The following is a 14,385-nucleotide window of genomic DNA, read 5'->3' on the forward strand; positions in this document are numbered from 1 at the left end:
TAGTTTACATCACGATAGTAATATCATAACCAGTACACGTCCATTGCACTTCAAGTCCCAGTGACAGGTAAGGATATGCGTCGAATAATGATCGATGATGAATAACAATCAATATATCGATATCGAGGTAATCGTTGAGCTTGCGCAACCTTACTCCCTAGACTACCAGTAGTACAATCAACTGCATTGATATCTGCCACAGCGGAGCATACAAATATATCTGGCACGTCCTACTGGCCCTAGAAATAAAGTCATATTAGATACTATGCACGCTTTGTTATATCAGATATTTATTGGTGCTGATGACTGTAACTACCAGTGCCCTATTTCACGAAGTTACAAGTTACATTTTACAAGCGGTAGTCTTTGTTTATTGTATCTTCGTGAAATGGGGCCCAGGCTAATAATGTAGTTGTTCACTTTATACAGCTACGTAGGTAGTGCCGTATAAAATGAATGAAAAAAAAAACAAAAATCGACTACACATGGGAATATGGGAGTACTTAGGTTCAAAGTTGGGTGTGACCGGATGTTCCTGTAGGTCAGTGACGTTTCAGCGTAGGGGCAGCAGGGGCGACAAAATCTATGTCTATCTATCTTTATATATACAGGATGGAAAAAATCAAAGGGCCCTGGAGGGCAACTACCTTAAATCCTTTAGCTAGCTAATTGTACTGAAAGGAAACATTCCTTTATTTTTAAAATTGACCAAAACTGCATTCAAAGATCTTCTAAACTTCCCTTGTCTCACCCGGGAATCGAAACTCCTAAAAATTAAAAAATTAAAACACGCTATTTTACTATACGAATCAATAGTATTATTGTTCAGGATAAAATTTGTGTCATAAGCATTTGGGGTTTGTTTGCCCTGCGTTGCATAAAAAAAAACGTTCCATTTTTTAACTTTTAGTCTGAACGCGTGTAAGAAATAATTCTATTTCATGGTAGGTATCTCGTACAACAGATGAGTGAAAGGCCAAATGTTTATTAGATAAATTTTATCTTGTAATAAAATAACGATTGTTTATTTTTTTAATTGGTTTCATTCCCGGGTGAAACAAGCGAAGTTTAAAAGATCTTTGAATGCAGTTTTGTTTCATTTTAAAAATAAATTAATGTTTCCTTTCAGTGCAATTGGCTAACTAAACTGGGATAGGGACAGGGGTGCCCACTCTCACCACTAATATTCAACATCTACATAGAAAGCGCGATACGAAAGATTGTGGATTCTAACATTGGAGGGGTTAAAGTTGACAAGATTATTCAATTTGTGCGGTTTGCGGATGACATTGCAGCCGTTGCTGAAAATAGTGCCCAACTACAAAAAATTATCCTAGAAATGGAGAAAACTTTCAATCTTTACGAACTTAAAATAAATACTGCAAAAACTAAGACGCTTCTCGTTTCTAAACACTCATCACAACACCCAATCACGCTAAACAACAACACAATAGAACTGGTCAATTTTTTTTTAATATTTGGGTACTTTGATTACCAATGACTCCAGATGTACTTCAGACATAATACAAAGAATAGCTATGGCTAAAAGAGCTTTCAATAACAAAAAGCATCTACTCAAAGCCAAAATATCCACAAAAGCTAAAAAACGTCGTATAAAAGTGTACATCTGGAGCATATGGAAGTGAGACGTGGACAATGACTCAGAGACAGAGAAAGGCTAGAAGCCTTTGAGATGTGGTGTTGGAGGAGAATCGAAAGGATTAGCTGGACAGAACGGAAAACCAACAAAGAAGTTCTTACCATGGTCAAAGAAAAAGGAATGTTACTGGAGACCATAAATTGCCGAAGGGGAAATATGAAAGGACACTTGATACGACACGACAATTTCTTTCTTAACCTACTGGAAGGCAAAATAGAAGGAAAATGAGGTAGGGGAAGACCAAGACTGACCTATTTTAACCATGTGGAGGAAAGGGCGAGTGTCTTGTCGTATCAGGAAGTCAAACAGCTGGCCAAAGACCGTGCGAAGTGGCGATTACTCCACTGACAAGAGCATAGCTCTTAAATTTAAGAAGAAGAGAGCTAACTAAAGGATTTAAAGTAGTTGCCCTCCAGGGCCAATTGATTTTTTCCGCCCTGTATATATAATTGCAGAAATTTATGTACGCGCATAACTTCCGAACGACGGCACCTAGCTAGTTTACAATAAATAAAAGCTAGTCATTAACAAATAGCTGACGCTCGAATGGAAAACAAGCCAGAATCAATCATGATCGTTATATTCCCAAATGCGTTCTTATACTGAGCACAGGATGCGTTCAAATAATAATTCAGGAGTGTAGATCTAATGAAAAAGCAAAATAGAATTAAATCCTAGAGACACGGTCACCCTCAGGCCTTTGCCGTTACCAGGTTATTATTAGTAATGTGTGGCAGTAGGGTGACCACGCAGGGAAGCCGTATGCTGGCCTTGCAGTGTAATATGTAATCCCATTTCATTTCTCTACAGCATTTTCGCTGTCTTGCTAAGGACATATCGCCGATGATACTGCAATGCCACGTAACCTACAAAATTAGCAAAAATATTTAGCGGCTGGTATAAACACAAAGATTATTATTATTATTATTATATAAATTATCAGGCAGGCAGTTGCAAGCAACTGATAGGTGCCTGTATCTAGCTGTTCCTTGGTCAAGTATTCTTTGTATTGTTAATGTGTTGGTCTAGCCGGTTCTTAAATTGGTTCACATTCAGTGCTGAGACTACATGTTCTGGTAGTTTGTTCCATGTCTTGACCACTCTGTTACACAAGAAATTTTTGCGAGGATTGTTGTGCGATCGTTCAGTAGATTATTTTAACTAAAACGCGTTTCTGTAAAATTTGTCTCTATCAGATACGAGGCATTGCAGTATCATTGACGATATGCAAAATAAGCTTTGTCCACACTTGTAATTATTTAAGTGTAGCGTATAACCAAACCATGTATTAACTGAGATACTGGAAGCGTATTACGATCACTAGTTTGCACACCACGCTATCATAGAGTCCAAGCAAAATGGTAAGTGTAGACAAGGTTTTTACCCAAAGAGAATTAAGCACTTAGATGTGCATACAGCTGCAATACCAAAGAAAATAAACTAACCAACAACAAGTTGGAAAAACCCCCGACTTTGTCACTTCAAAGTTCAATATCTCAAAAACAGCTAAACCGATTTTGATAAAACATGTCTAAAAAGTATCGCTAGAAAACCTGCTTTCAAATAAAAAACCCCACAGACTGACACACATAGCGATCAAACTTATAACACCCGTCTTTTTGCGGCGGGGGTTAATAAACCTTAACATTATATTGTTTAACATAAAAGTGATCATGCTGAAAATAATAAAGTATGAACGAACATTTTTTTTGTCCTTTTAAGAAATAAAAGAAATTACTTTTTAATTTGTTGTTTTATTTTGTTTTCTATTATTTTAATAATGCCAAGACCTGTAATTTATTTTTTAAAGCCAGAAACTAATCTCAACCCCACAGGCTTAGAAGGAAAAACTGATTACAATATAAGTTGGCTACGAAAAAGGTCTACGGCGTAGCGCTTTCTACGACACCTAATACGCCGAAAGACGTATGACCTTTTCGGGTCAAGGTCTACGAAATCGACGCCATAAATATTTAAAGAAAACCGAATTGCTTTACACCAAGAAAAGTGATATTTCAGCGAGCAAATTGAATTTCGCATAACATGTAGATTGGTTCACGAAGGCTACGTCAGTTAAGTAAAGAAAATCTTGCTAAGGTAAACGTTTTTGATATTTTTTTAGCAAGCTTCACAGTTGCTACTGAAGTCATACTTATATTCTAAAATGGTGTAAATCTTATAATAAAAATATTGTATGATTGTAGGTCCTTACGTTTACTTATTCGTGACAAAAACAAAAAATATTAGAGATTTTATTAAAAGTGTGCAGGATAAATTGACTATAATTTCTGCTCTTCTTTCAAAATCAGATTATTAATATTTTTTTTGATAAATATTATTATCGAACGAATGGTTTCTGAAGAGCGCCGAATCACTAAAACTGCTTTCTGAAGAATATAAATAGAGAAGGATAAAATTAGGTATGCACTACCCCTTTTTATTTAAGTTTTTCAAAGTATAATTTTGTTAATGAAATTATTGTAAAGTCAAAACATTAGGTATGCAATTTCTAATTCTATTAAGTATCTATTACAAATGTCACAATCATCATAAAATGTCTCTACTATAGCGTCAAATTCAGCAATAATTAAATAGGGATGGGCTATGATATTATTTTCGTAATTTTCGCTATAATCAATCAATTAATTACACAGGGGTTTACTTTTTTTGATCAGTCGTTCAACAGTACATTCTGTTAAACGCTTAATCATCCTCATGTTTCATTATTAGTAGACTCGGGTTAGAGCTTCGTATTTCCTTGCATCAAACACCGATCTAGTATGAATTTAGTTGTGACAAATCAAAATAGGTAATTGTTCACTGTAGTGCACTTTGTAATATGAATCACATACCTACGTACGTACCGTCAAACATACTTCACGCTTTACTAAATGCATTTGTTGAATAATGGCTCCATTAAACATTATTCTAATGCCATTGATAGTAAAACAAGTAAAAGACAAAGGTGTAACATTTACTACGTAATAGATTTCACTTTAAAACAGAAATAAGGAAAACTACACTTACGGGCTCTTAAGTTAATATGCTATAATTTATGCGGTATGCAGAAGTTGTTAGAATTGTCGGTATTTCAAGTTAACGATTTCTGTTAAATCATAGCCGGTGTTTAAGTATCAAACAGTTGTGCTATATGCACCTTTAGCAGAAAGTAAATTCCTGTTCAAATCATGATATCGGTAACTTCTGGGTCTGTTATGGTTTTTGCCATATAAAGGCTACACTTTCAGTAGAGGAATGCCCGACTCGCACGCAGTTAACTTTTGACTATCCGTTTAAACTCACCTTGATAGAACTACGTATTAGTCCGAAACAGGCGAGCATACCATGGCTGCAAATAGATACATAACCCGTGTATCCTATTTTCATTATGTGAGTATCTCACGGTAATTTTAAGTTTACATTAAATGCATGCAGGATGCAGAATGAACATTTGACTTTTGACCGCTTGGTTTAAACGTGCAATTATTAATAGACATAACGGAAGAACAAGTCCCAACCACTTTGACTAAGTACATCAGATTTTGTAGATACATAATTTCATTCGATTACTAAAAAAAAACTACACATAATCTCTATTAACACTAGTGGAATTAGTAGATTTTTCGAAAGGCTGAAAGAATTATAAAAAAACATAATATGCTAGACGACTAAAACCATTGTTTAGTGTCAGTTAGATGCAATATTGTACAAAAATTTCTTTTGTTTGACAAACATATACAGTGCTTGAAGTTTCGAGTGTATCTATCTATATGGTACGATTTAATAATTATGTGACTTATCTAGACACTATAATTTTAAGGTTCACATTAAATGCATGCATGCAGAACATAATTGATTTGTTTACTAGAAAACAGCGTAACAGGCCAAATAACTTACGCCATATACCCAACCGCCCGCTATATCGGGTCCCCAAACAATGTAATGAATATGGCAGAAGAGTCTGGAAGTGCATCCTTCCCCAACTATTAAACAATTTACCGTTGACAATTGCGAAAAAACTTGAAAGTAATAACAGTAAACAAATTAAAAGCGCGATTAAAAGATATTTTATAAAAGATATATTTAAGAGGGAAGGGACGGATGTGCACTCAGACTTAGGTTATATGTAAGATAAAGCAAAAACTGCATGCATGAAAAATAATGAATTATATTATATAAGAAATTAAATATCTACTCGCATGTATACTTAGACTAATTACGCGTGAGCAACTCAGTCTTTCGCTAATAGAGGCCACGCAAAATCCTTAAAATTAGGATTAAGGACTCTCTAATGATTGTAAAATGATTTTTGTTCTTTTGCTTGAAATAAACAGCTTAAATTTTTTTTTTTTTTTTTTTTTTTTTATTAACACTAGTGGATATGTGAGCTGTAGACTTTGAGTTTTTCGAAAGGCTGAAATGAATCTATAAAAAAACATAATATGCTAGACGACTAAAAAAATTGTTTAGTCCGTCAGTTAGATAATAAAAAAATATTGTACACGTATTTTTTCTTTTGTTTGACAAACAAAAAATGACGAGGATACAGTGCTTGAAGTTTCGAGTGAAGTCACTATCTATATGGTACGATTTTTATTTAATAATTTGATAAACCAAAAAATACATATGTCCCATATTTTTCCATAATCTAACTGTCGGACTAAATAGAATGATATATTTTTAACCCAGTCGTCATCCCTATTACTGAACCTGGTCACGAAATTCCACGAGAATCAGCTGAGAAAAACTACTTGCAGAGGAGAACAGCCGGGCATGCGCCGGTCATCTGCTGGACAGACACACGAAAGCATCTGCCCTATACTATACTACTAAGCCCAAAATTCGATCTTGCCTCGAGATTTCGTATCTTGCCGTCTAGCTGACACTAATATTAGTTAATACGAGAGTCAGAGGGACGGAACTTCGATTTTCGAATTTCGTAGTAACCCTCCTGTGCCTAAGCTGAAACAGTGCTATTTCGTGCTGGATCGATCAATTGCGACAATGCTAATACAACGCCACGTAACCAACAATGGCTAATGCCCTGTAAAATACAAAAGTAGCAAATTTGAGGTTTCGCGGCTGGTAATATAAATAAACATACATTTCAACGCTCTCCTGTAAAATTTGCTTGTCAAACACACGGCATTAAGCGTTGTTGGTTACTCGGCTTTGCATTATCATCGACGTATTATTGAAACAGCATAAAAACGCTGAATATTTTCCTTATTGACCAGCCAGACAGGCCATCGCCATCGGCGCTGAAGTTATTTAAGTAGAGGAACGACTACGAGTACTTTCCAGTCTTTATTCGTAAGTAAGTGAAATGAGTAAAGGCTAAATATACGGCAACAACTAAACAGGGGGTATAAAAACAGATATTGAAATGCAAAGTGAAAGCATCTTCCATTTCAATACAATCGCGTATACTACCAGTAATACTAAACAAGAGTAGGCTTACACTTTTATAATTATGTAACGCGGTGTAACTGTTGCTGTATTATGTACATACTACTACATATCAATCCGACCACTAGAAGTGGATCAAAATTAAGTTGCAAGACGTGAAGCAAACAAACGAACTATACACAAACAAAACAAAATATAAACGATGCTTATGTACTATGAAATACTTTATACAAATACAAAATAATTCAATGTTTTTTTTACATATCTAAGTACATTACTACTAGACGTAACTCTAAGATGAGTAGTCCACACGAGCGAGATGAACCCGAAAAGCATCTACATTCTGTGGTTTTATCTTACCATTTTAACGGATATATCAGGGATAAGTAAGATCAGAAAATTTACGCTAATAGCTTTTAGGTACTCTACAAGCGAGCTTAAAATCAGTGAGATGAAACGCAAAAAAGCTTCACGTTATTTTTCAATTTCGTAACAATCGCAACGCTATAGCTACCATAACAGATAAGCGTTTAATTTTTTTAGTAAGGCACAGGGGAGCTACTACGAAATTCGAAGTTCGTATCGTACCGTCCCTCTCACTCTCGTATTAAATAATATAAAAGCGTCAGAGAGACGGCAAGATACGAAGTTCGAATTTTGCATTTCATAGTATAGGGCCAGTATAAAAAATAAGGCCCCGGCTGGTCGATTAGGCCCGCCAGCCAGCGGCGTTTAAATGCTGTGTTCGTGAATGTTCGGAACTCTACCTAACCGTATTGCCTTACGCCCGGGCGCTGGCGATCTTTTCACCATCTCTTTCTACCCTCATAACATAACATACCGTGTGACAGAGAGGTGGTGAAAATGATCGTAAATCCAAGTGCGTTACACAATAAGGCCCAGTTGTTCCCGCCTGCCACGTGCGCCCATTCGCCGAAGGGCGAGAAAGACCATAGGCAGTATTGCCTAACGTTTCTGGCGCTCGCTATCGCAATCAAATGACAGATTTCGCATACAAAAACTGTCATTTGATTGCGATCACGAGCGTCAGAAACGTTAGGCAATACGGCCTCTGTCCTGGAACGTCTCAGGTAGGCTTGCCATACGTCAGGATTTGTCCGGACATGTCCGGATTTTTGACCCTTTGTCAGGATTGCGGCCGGAATTACCAAGTGTCTGGATTTTTAGAAATACCTCATTGAAAAAAATTGTTTTCAAGATACATTAATTAGGTACACCGTTCAACAAAATCAACAAACGTACAATCAACAAAATTAATGATTTTACTTTCAAAGCAATTTAACATAGGATAAATTACAGCTAGCGATCTCAATTCATTATTTGCTTAAAAGTAGTTACAATCTAATTTTGTTATTTGGTTTCAATTATTCATCAAAGGGTGAAGACCAAATAGTTGCACACCTCAACGCAAGTAGTTAGAACTACTATTATTTTTTACCAACACGAAAATTAATCATACATTCCTATGGATAATTTTCGTGTCACAATAGAAGTGACGTAGCGCAGCGCCGCGCCGCCGGCACGTCCACCTACGTTAAATCTCTGTTACAAGAAATGTCAGACTTATAGGGTGATGTCAGGATTTTTGTCAGGACTTTTCTATTTTTCATATGGCAACCCTAATCCCAGGTGGCGGCCATAACGCTTAGAGGCCTTTATTGCCTAACGTGCTTGAAATCGCAATCGTTTTCACCACTTCGTTCTGTCAACGGTATGAGATGAGAGTAGAAAGAGAGAGTGATTGCGACAGCTAGCGCCTACGCGTTAGGCAATACGGCCTCAGGGGGGCTACTACGAAATTCGAAAATCTAAGTTAGTATCGTACCGTTCCTCTCACTCTCATATTAAATAATATAAGTGTCAGCGGGACGGCTGCAGTCAATGGCGTCATATCAATAAGTGATGCCTTCGGCATGTACTAGCTAATTGACTGATTTATAACTACGAGTATTACTAACTTTTGCTCGTTCCAGGATAAAATATAGGTAGCCTATCTATTCTATAAGTAGATGAAAGAATTGTAAGAATCGGTTTTGTAGTTTTTAAGTTTATCCATTACAAACAAATACACAATCAATTGTCTTTCTTTATATTGTTTGAGATAGTGAGAGGTTGAAAGACATCAATGAAATTATAATGATGGTAACATACTTCCACTCTTAATTAAGAGAACCTCTCTAAAAACATGTTTGTTCGTTTTTGTTCTCGTATATTAGAACGTTTGTTGAATATGGAAACACTTTTAGTAAATAACAACATTATTTTCAGGTACTGAAAGCGATCCAGAGATCCAGTCCTATTGTCGACGCAGGAAATCCTGTTGCTGTTTTAAATCAACATCAGAACACTATCGAGCGAATTTAAACAGTCCCTTAATCGCTCAAAAATGCAATTAGGTAGGGCATTCACGATGCTCTTATGCAGCTTTGAAAGATAATATTACTATACTAGCCTTTATATCCCTGGCTAGCGTAGGGCCGATTTTTGCTATGATATTAAGTCGTTGAAAATACTATCTGAAAAATTTTATAATAAAAAAAAAACTACCAGTCTGAAATGTGTGCCTCAGCACGAGCCAGCAGGAGTGGACCTATAGTCATCTACCTCACCTACATACTATACGCGTATATTGGGCTTCAATCACTCCTGCTGGCTTGTGCTGAGGCACCGACTTCAGACTGGTAGAAAATATTTTTATAGTTGGTCCAATTTTTTGTTATACATTTTTTTCACGCTTTTTAGTGTACAAGATCTACGATACAATAGTTTAATGTCAACTGCTCGTTACCTTTAGTGAAAAATTGCTTTTTCCGATGCAGATACGTTCATTATTGAGGAGTCCTGGTGCTTCGGCACCCGTTCCATTTCACCATATGCATTACGATTAGCTTAAAAAAATTGCTTAGCAACTGTGTTATAGTAATTGAAATTCAACCCGTGAGGTAGGTACTTGTTATTGAGTTATAGTTGCTCCGTTGGTCAAATGTGATCTTCATCATCAGTTCCACTTCACCAAATAATGATTTTCAAGAGCAAATGCACGGGTTACTACTAAATATATCGAAATTACCATATAGGTGTCCCTGCAATATTTGAAGAGTTCCCTCGATTTCCTTAGGATCCAATCATCAGATCCTGATTTGGTGCTTATGGGATCTAATTGAAAGCGTTCCTAGACAAACGAATAAAAAAAAATTGAAATCGTTTCATGAATGACGGAGTTCTGAGGTAACAAACATAGAAAAAAACAACCGAGTTGATAACTTCCTCCTTTTTTTGAAGTCGGTTAAAAATGGCAGTTCCTGATATAGAGAGGAGGCCAGGGCCAGCGCCTCGGCTTGCCCCTGGCCCTGGGTGACACTTCAAAGGGGCTGTCAAATTTGTTGTGCCCAAATTCACTTTTGTCCCGTTTCGAAGATTTCATACAAAGGAGAAAGTTCCAAAAGCAGCGATTCATTTTTTTTTATTCGGCTGGATGGCAAACGAGCAAGTGGGTCTCCTGATGGTAAGAGATCACCACCGCCCATAAACATCTGCAACACCAGGGGTATTGCAGACGCGTTGCCAACCTAGAGGCCTAAGATGGGATACCTCAAGTGCCAGTAATTTCACCGGCGGTCTTACTCTCCACGCCGAAACACCACGCGATTAGGAGTAATATAGCATAGTATAGCAAAATCGCTCTTTGAGGTAGCAAGGAAATACTAACCTAACCTAACCTAACCTAACATTTATTTGCAGGTCGATTTATGAGAGCTGGCACGAATGAGTTGAATGAGTGAATGAAAGATCTGTGTGTATAGATCTATTTGAATACACTTGACACAAATATTTTCTTCAAATTGTCATGCATCTGTAATTTTCCTACACAAATATCTAAGTGACATTACTTTCGTTCAATCCACTCGTGCCAGCTCTTGTGGATATATCTGTACAGTTTGATTAATTTGAGTTAACACTTGACAGACGGGCGTGCCTTCAGTCAATTTTCAACTTTGACGTCATACAAATAAAGCCATTTTTACTATACCGCTACCCACGTGTACAGATTATGTAAAATCTATTTTATTTGTATGACCTCAAAGTTGAAAATTGACTGAAGGCACGCCCATCTGTCAAGTGTTAACTCCAAGTAATCGTACTGTACTTCTGTTATATTACTTCTATCTTAGATGTACTAAAAAAAAACCTAACTGATCTATAATGACGTCAAGGACCAATAAGACTACCCAATGGAAAACATGTAGTGCCATAATTTCCTCGCCAACGAAGTAAATCACTAGCCATCTATTCGGATGATCGAACATCAATCCATTGTCGTCCAAACCCCATTCAATTTGGCAATGTAAACACGTGCATCTATAATTGAATTAATCGACTACCTACCAACCTTACCTGTCTGTATACATAGTTCCTATTAATCAAATGATCGACATGCATCTTTCGTTACATTAATTAATTATTTAAGTATTGGAAGAGATGCGCGCGATTTCTGTGCCAAATTGGTTCACAATACATGCTGATGCACAATATAAAATATGCATTGTACCTACTTGCACACTATATTATAGTCATTACGTAGTTATAAGCCCAAATGCTAGGGTAGTTTTTTTTGTAGAGAATTCGATCTCGAGATTGCATTTAAACCGTACTAAAATTCTTACTGAGAACGTTACTAACAACCTAAATATAACCTATAACTTCAACCAATCTATAACCTATCCATACTTTAATATTATAAATGTGAAAGTGTGTGTGTTGTGTGTTTGTATGTTTGTCCTCTTACACCGACGGATTGACGTGGTCTTTGGCATAGAGGTAGTTTATGGGCTAGAGAGTGACATAAGCTACTTTTTATCCCGGAAAAATGCACAGTTCCCGAGGGCACAGCGCGCTATAACCTAATTTCACACGGATGAAATCGCGGGCAAAAGCTAGCAGCCTGTAACTTCATTCAAATTGGATAGGTATTCAATATAGCTGTTCTTATTCCATGAATAAATCCTTATGTTAAAGTACCTACTCTCAAACGGTATGTTACCAATGACTACCATTGATAGATGAAGGTGAACATTCTTTTAATTCATGTCCCTATGTATTGTTTCAGATTGGACGCCATTCAAACTGCAGCATCTGTTTTCAACGTCAACAAAAAACACTAACTACGATGGCTCATTTTACTCTTGCCCAAAAACGCTTCCAAACACAAGGGCTGCGTGTGGTGAGGCAAAGCGCTAGACGAGCAACAAAACAGTCACTACGCTCAGAGGTCTTATTGCCCAACACGCTTGGAATCACAATCGTATTCACCCTTTCTTTCTGTCAGGTAGGTATAGGACAAGAACAGAAAGAGATGGTGGATTCAACTGCGGACGTCAGCGCGTTAGACAATACTGCCTCTGGTCTCACGGCTTGTCTCGCTACAGGGATGAGGAATAAGAACACTACATGATATATTGAATCCCATTTACTTTTTTAGATACCTGCCGCCCCTTGTGACAGAACCGTGTAGGATGAATCAATGTAAAATACTCGTTTAGGAGAGGACGCCATTTTGTTACTGGATTTTCGAGGGATTGTCCGTGGTAGTGTATGGGTATGGCACGCAGCACGGAATGCTGAGGACTTGGATTCGGTTCCCAGCGCTGGTCTCTTTTTCTGGTTTTTCTGTGCATACATGACTCATTGTATTTTCGGTCGGGATTTCCCTCGTGCCATTACTCCGATTACTACATTTAGTAGGAGTGTACTTACTTTTAGTTAATCTTTGCTGCATTTTACAACAATAGAAAGCCTTTGAAAAGCTGAGCTGTGTCTAAATAAAGAGCATTTTGTTTGCTGAAATTTATGACATCCAATAAATTTCCCGCTAATCCCAATCATCAATCAAAATTTACCAATATTTATAATGGGATCACGTTGGAAACCCCTTATTAAAAAGTGATCCCTTATTTTTAAAATAACAATCAATCAAATGGAAATGGGTTTACAATTGAGAAGAAATCTACTTTCTATGAAGTTTAATACCAAAAAAAATATTACTTAATCCTTACAAATTAGCGGTCACTCCCAAATGAGCATTTTCTTTCGTTCACTCCACACAGACTCTTCAAGGATGAAGACATATTTTGGAGCAGAAGATGAAATGGTTGCGCCGCGATGGCAGTGTGGTTAGCTGGTTGTTGTGACTAGATAACAGCCAGTGGCTGCACTGTCACCGCGCCCTTCCTAAGTCGTCGAGAGCCTTCTTCATCAAGATGTACAGCAAGATTATTGATAGTGAATTATTGTAAGTGAAGTCGGAGTGAGGTTTAATGACAATAAAAGCTTATAAAAATCAAACCCATCCTGTAGCAAGCAATATTGAAATTAGTCTGGCTTAGTCATAGTTATGCTATCATATAGTTAATATTTAACGGTGACTGCCTATGTTATTTGAAATTAATTGACAACTTCTATTAATAATTTCTAATCTTTGCGAGGCACTATTAACCTCGTAAACTGTATGATATGCTTAAAATTATTCACTTGTTAGGTATGTGCTGTTGCTGACTTTATTTAATCAACAGTAGAAGGACATACAAGAAGTACAGAACCAAAAAAGATCTTACAACACCCTCTTATTTCCCTAATGCAGGCGTTTTCAATCTCTTCGTTTTAACGGCACACTTTTCGTTCATCAAAGTAGAACCAGTAAAAAATAACCAAGTGCGAGTCGGACAGCGGATGCTTATTTGGGTCTAGTTGACACCTTTAGGTACGAAACCCTATTCATGATTTCAATACAGCATAGGTACTATGAAATGGCTATGGAGAGGTCTATGCTCGGGGTTTCTCTGCGGGATAGAATCAGAAATGATGATATCCGCAGTAAAACTAAAGTTACCGACATAGCCCGAAGAATTGCGAAACTGAAGTGGCTGTGGGCGGGGCACATTGCTCGCAGGACTGATGGCCGATGGGGTCAGAAGGTTCTCGAATGGCGTCCGCGGACCGGGACACGAGCTGTCGGTAGGCCTCCAACAAGATGGAGCGATGACCTGGTTAAGATCGCGGGATCGCGGTGGATGCGTAAAGCACAAGACCGGTCTGAGTGGAGAGCCTTGGGGGGGGGGAGTCTTTCGGCTGACATGATGATGATAGGTACACTTCACAGCAATCGAGGCACACCTGAAAATATACGCGGCATACCGGTTGAAAACGTCTGCCCTAATGGAAGGTAGAGCCGCATCTAGATAATTTTGAGTTCTACTGCTGTTAACCCTTAATAAGGTAGAGGCGATTTAGCGACATGC

General features: G+C 37.4%; 1 protein-coding gene across 2 annotated transcripts in view; it reads left to right on the forward strand.

The window, feature by feature from the left end:
* Positions 1-13,199, forward strand: part of LOC141432710 (uncharacterized) — a 59,640-nt gene extending 46,441 nt beyond the window's left edge. Inside the window, exons 4-5 of one of the 2 annotated variants that reach the window (XM_074094444.1) lie at positions 9,359-9,486; positions 12,198-12,285. In XM_074094444.1, the coding sequence (XP_073950545.1) occupies positions 9,359-9,486 (128 nt within the window). In that variant the 3' untranslated portion in view covers positions 12,198-12,285. Of the gene's footprint in view, positions 1-9,358; positions 9,487-12,197 lie in introns of both variants that reach the window. The other variant, XM_074094443.1, reaches the window with a different exon arrangement.
* The last annotated feature ends 1,186 nt before the right edge of the window (positions 13,200-14,385 follow it).

Source organism: Choristoneura fumiferana, chromosome 11 (assembly GCF_025370935.1).
Source record: "Choristoneura fumiferana chromosome 11, NRCan_CFum_1, whole genome shotgun sequence".
In the NCBI taxonomy this organism is placed as follows: Eukaryota; Metazoa; Arthropoda; class Insecta; order Lepidoptera; family Tortricidae; genus Choristoneura; species Choristoneura fumiferana.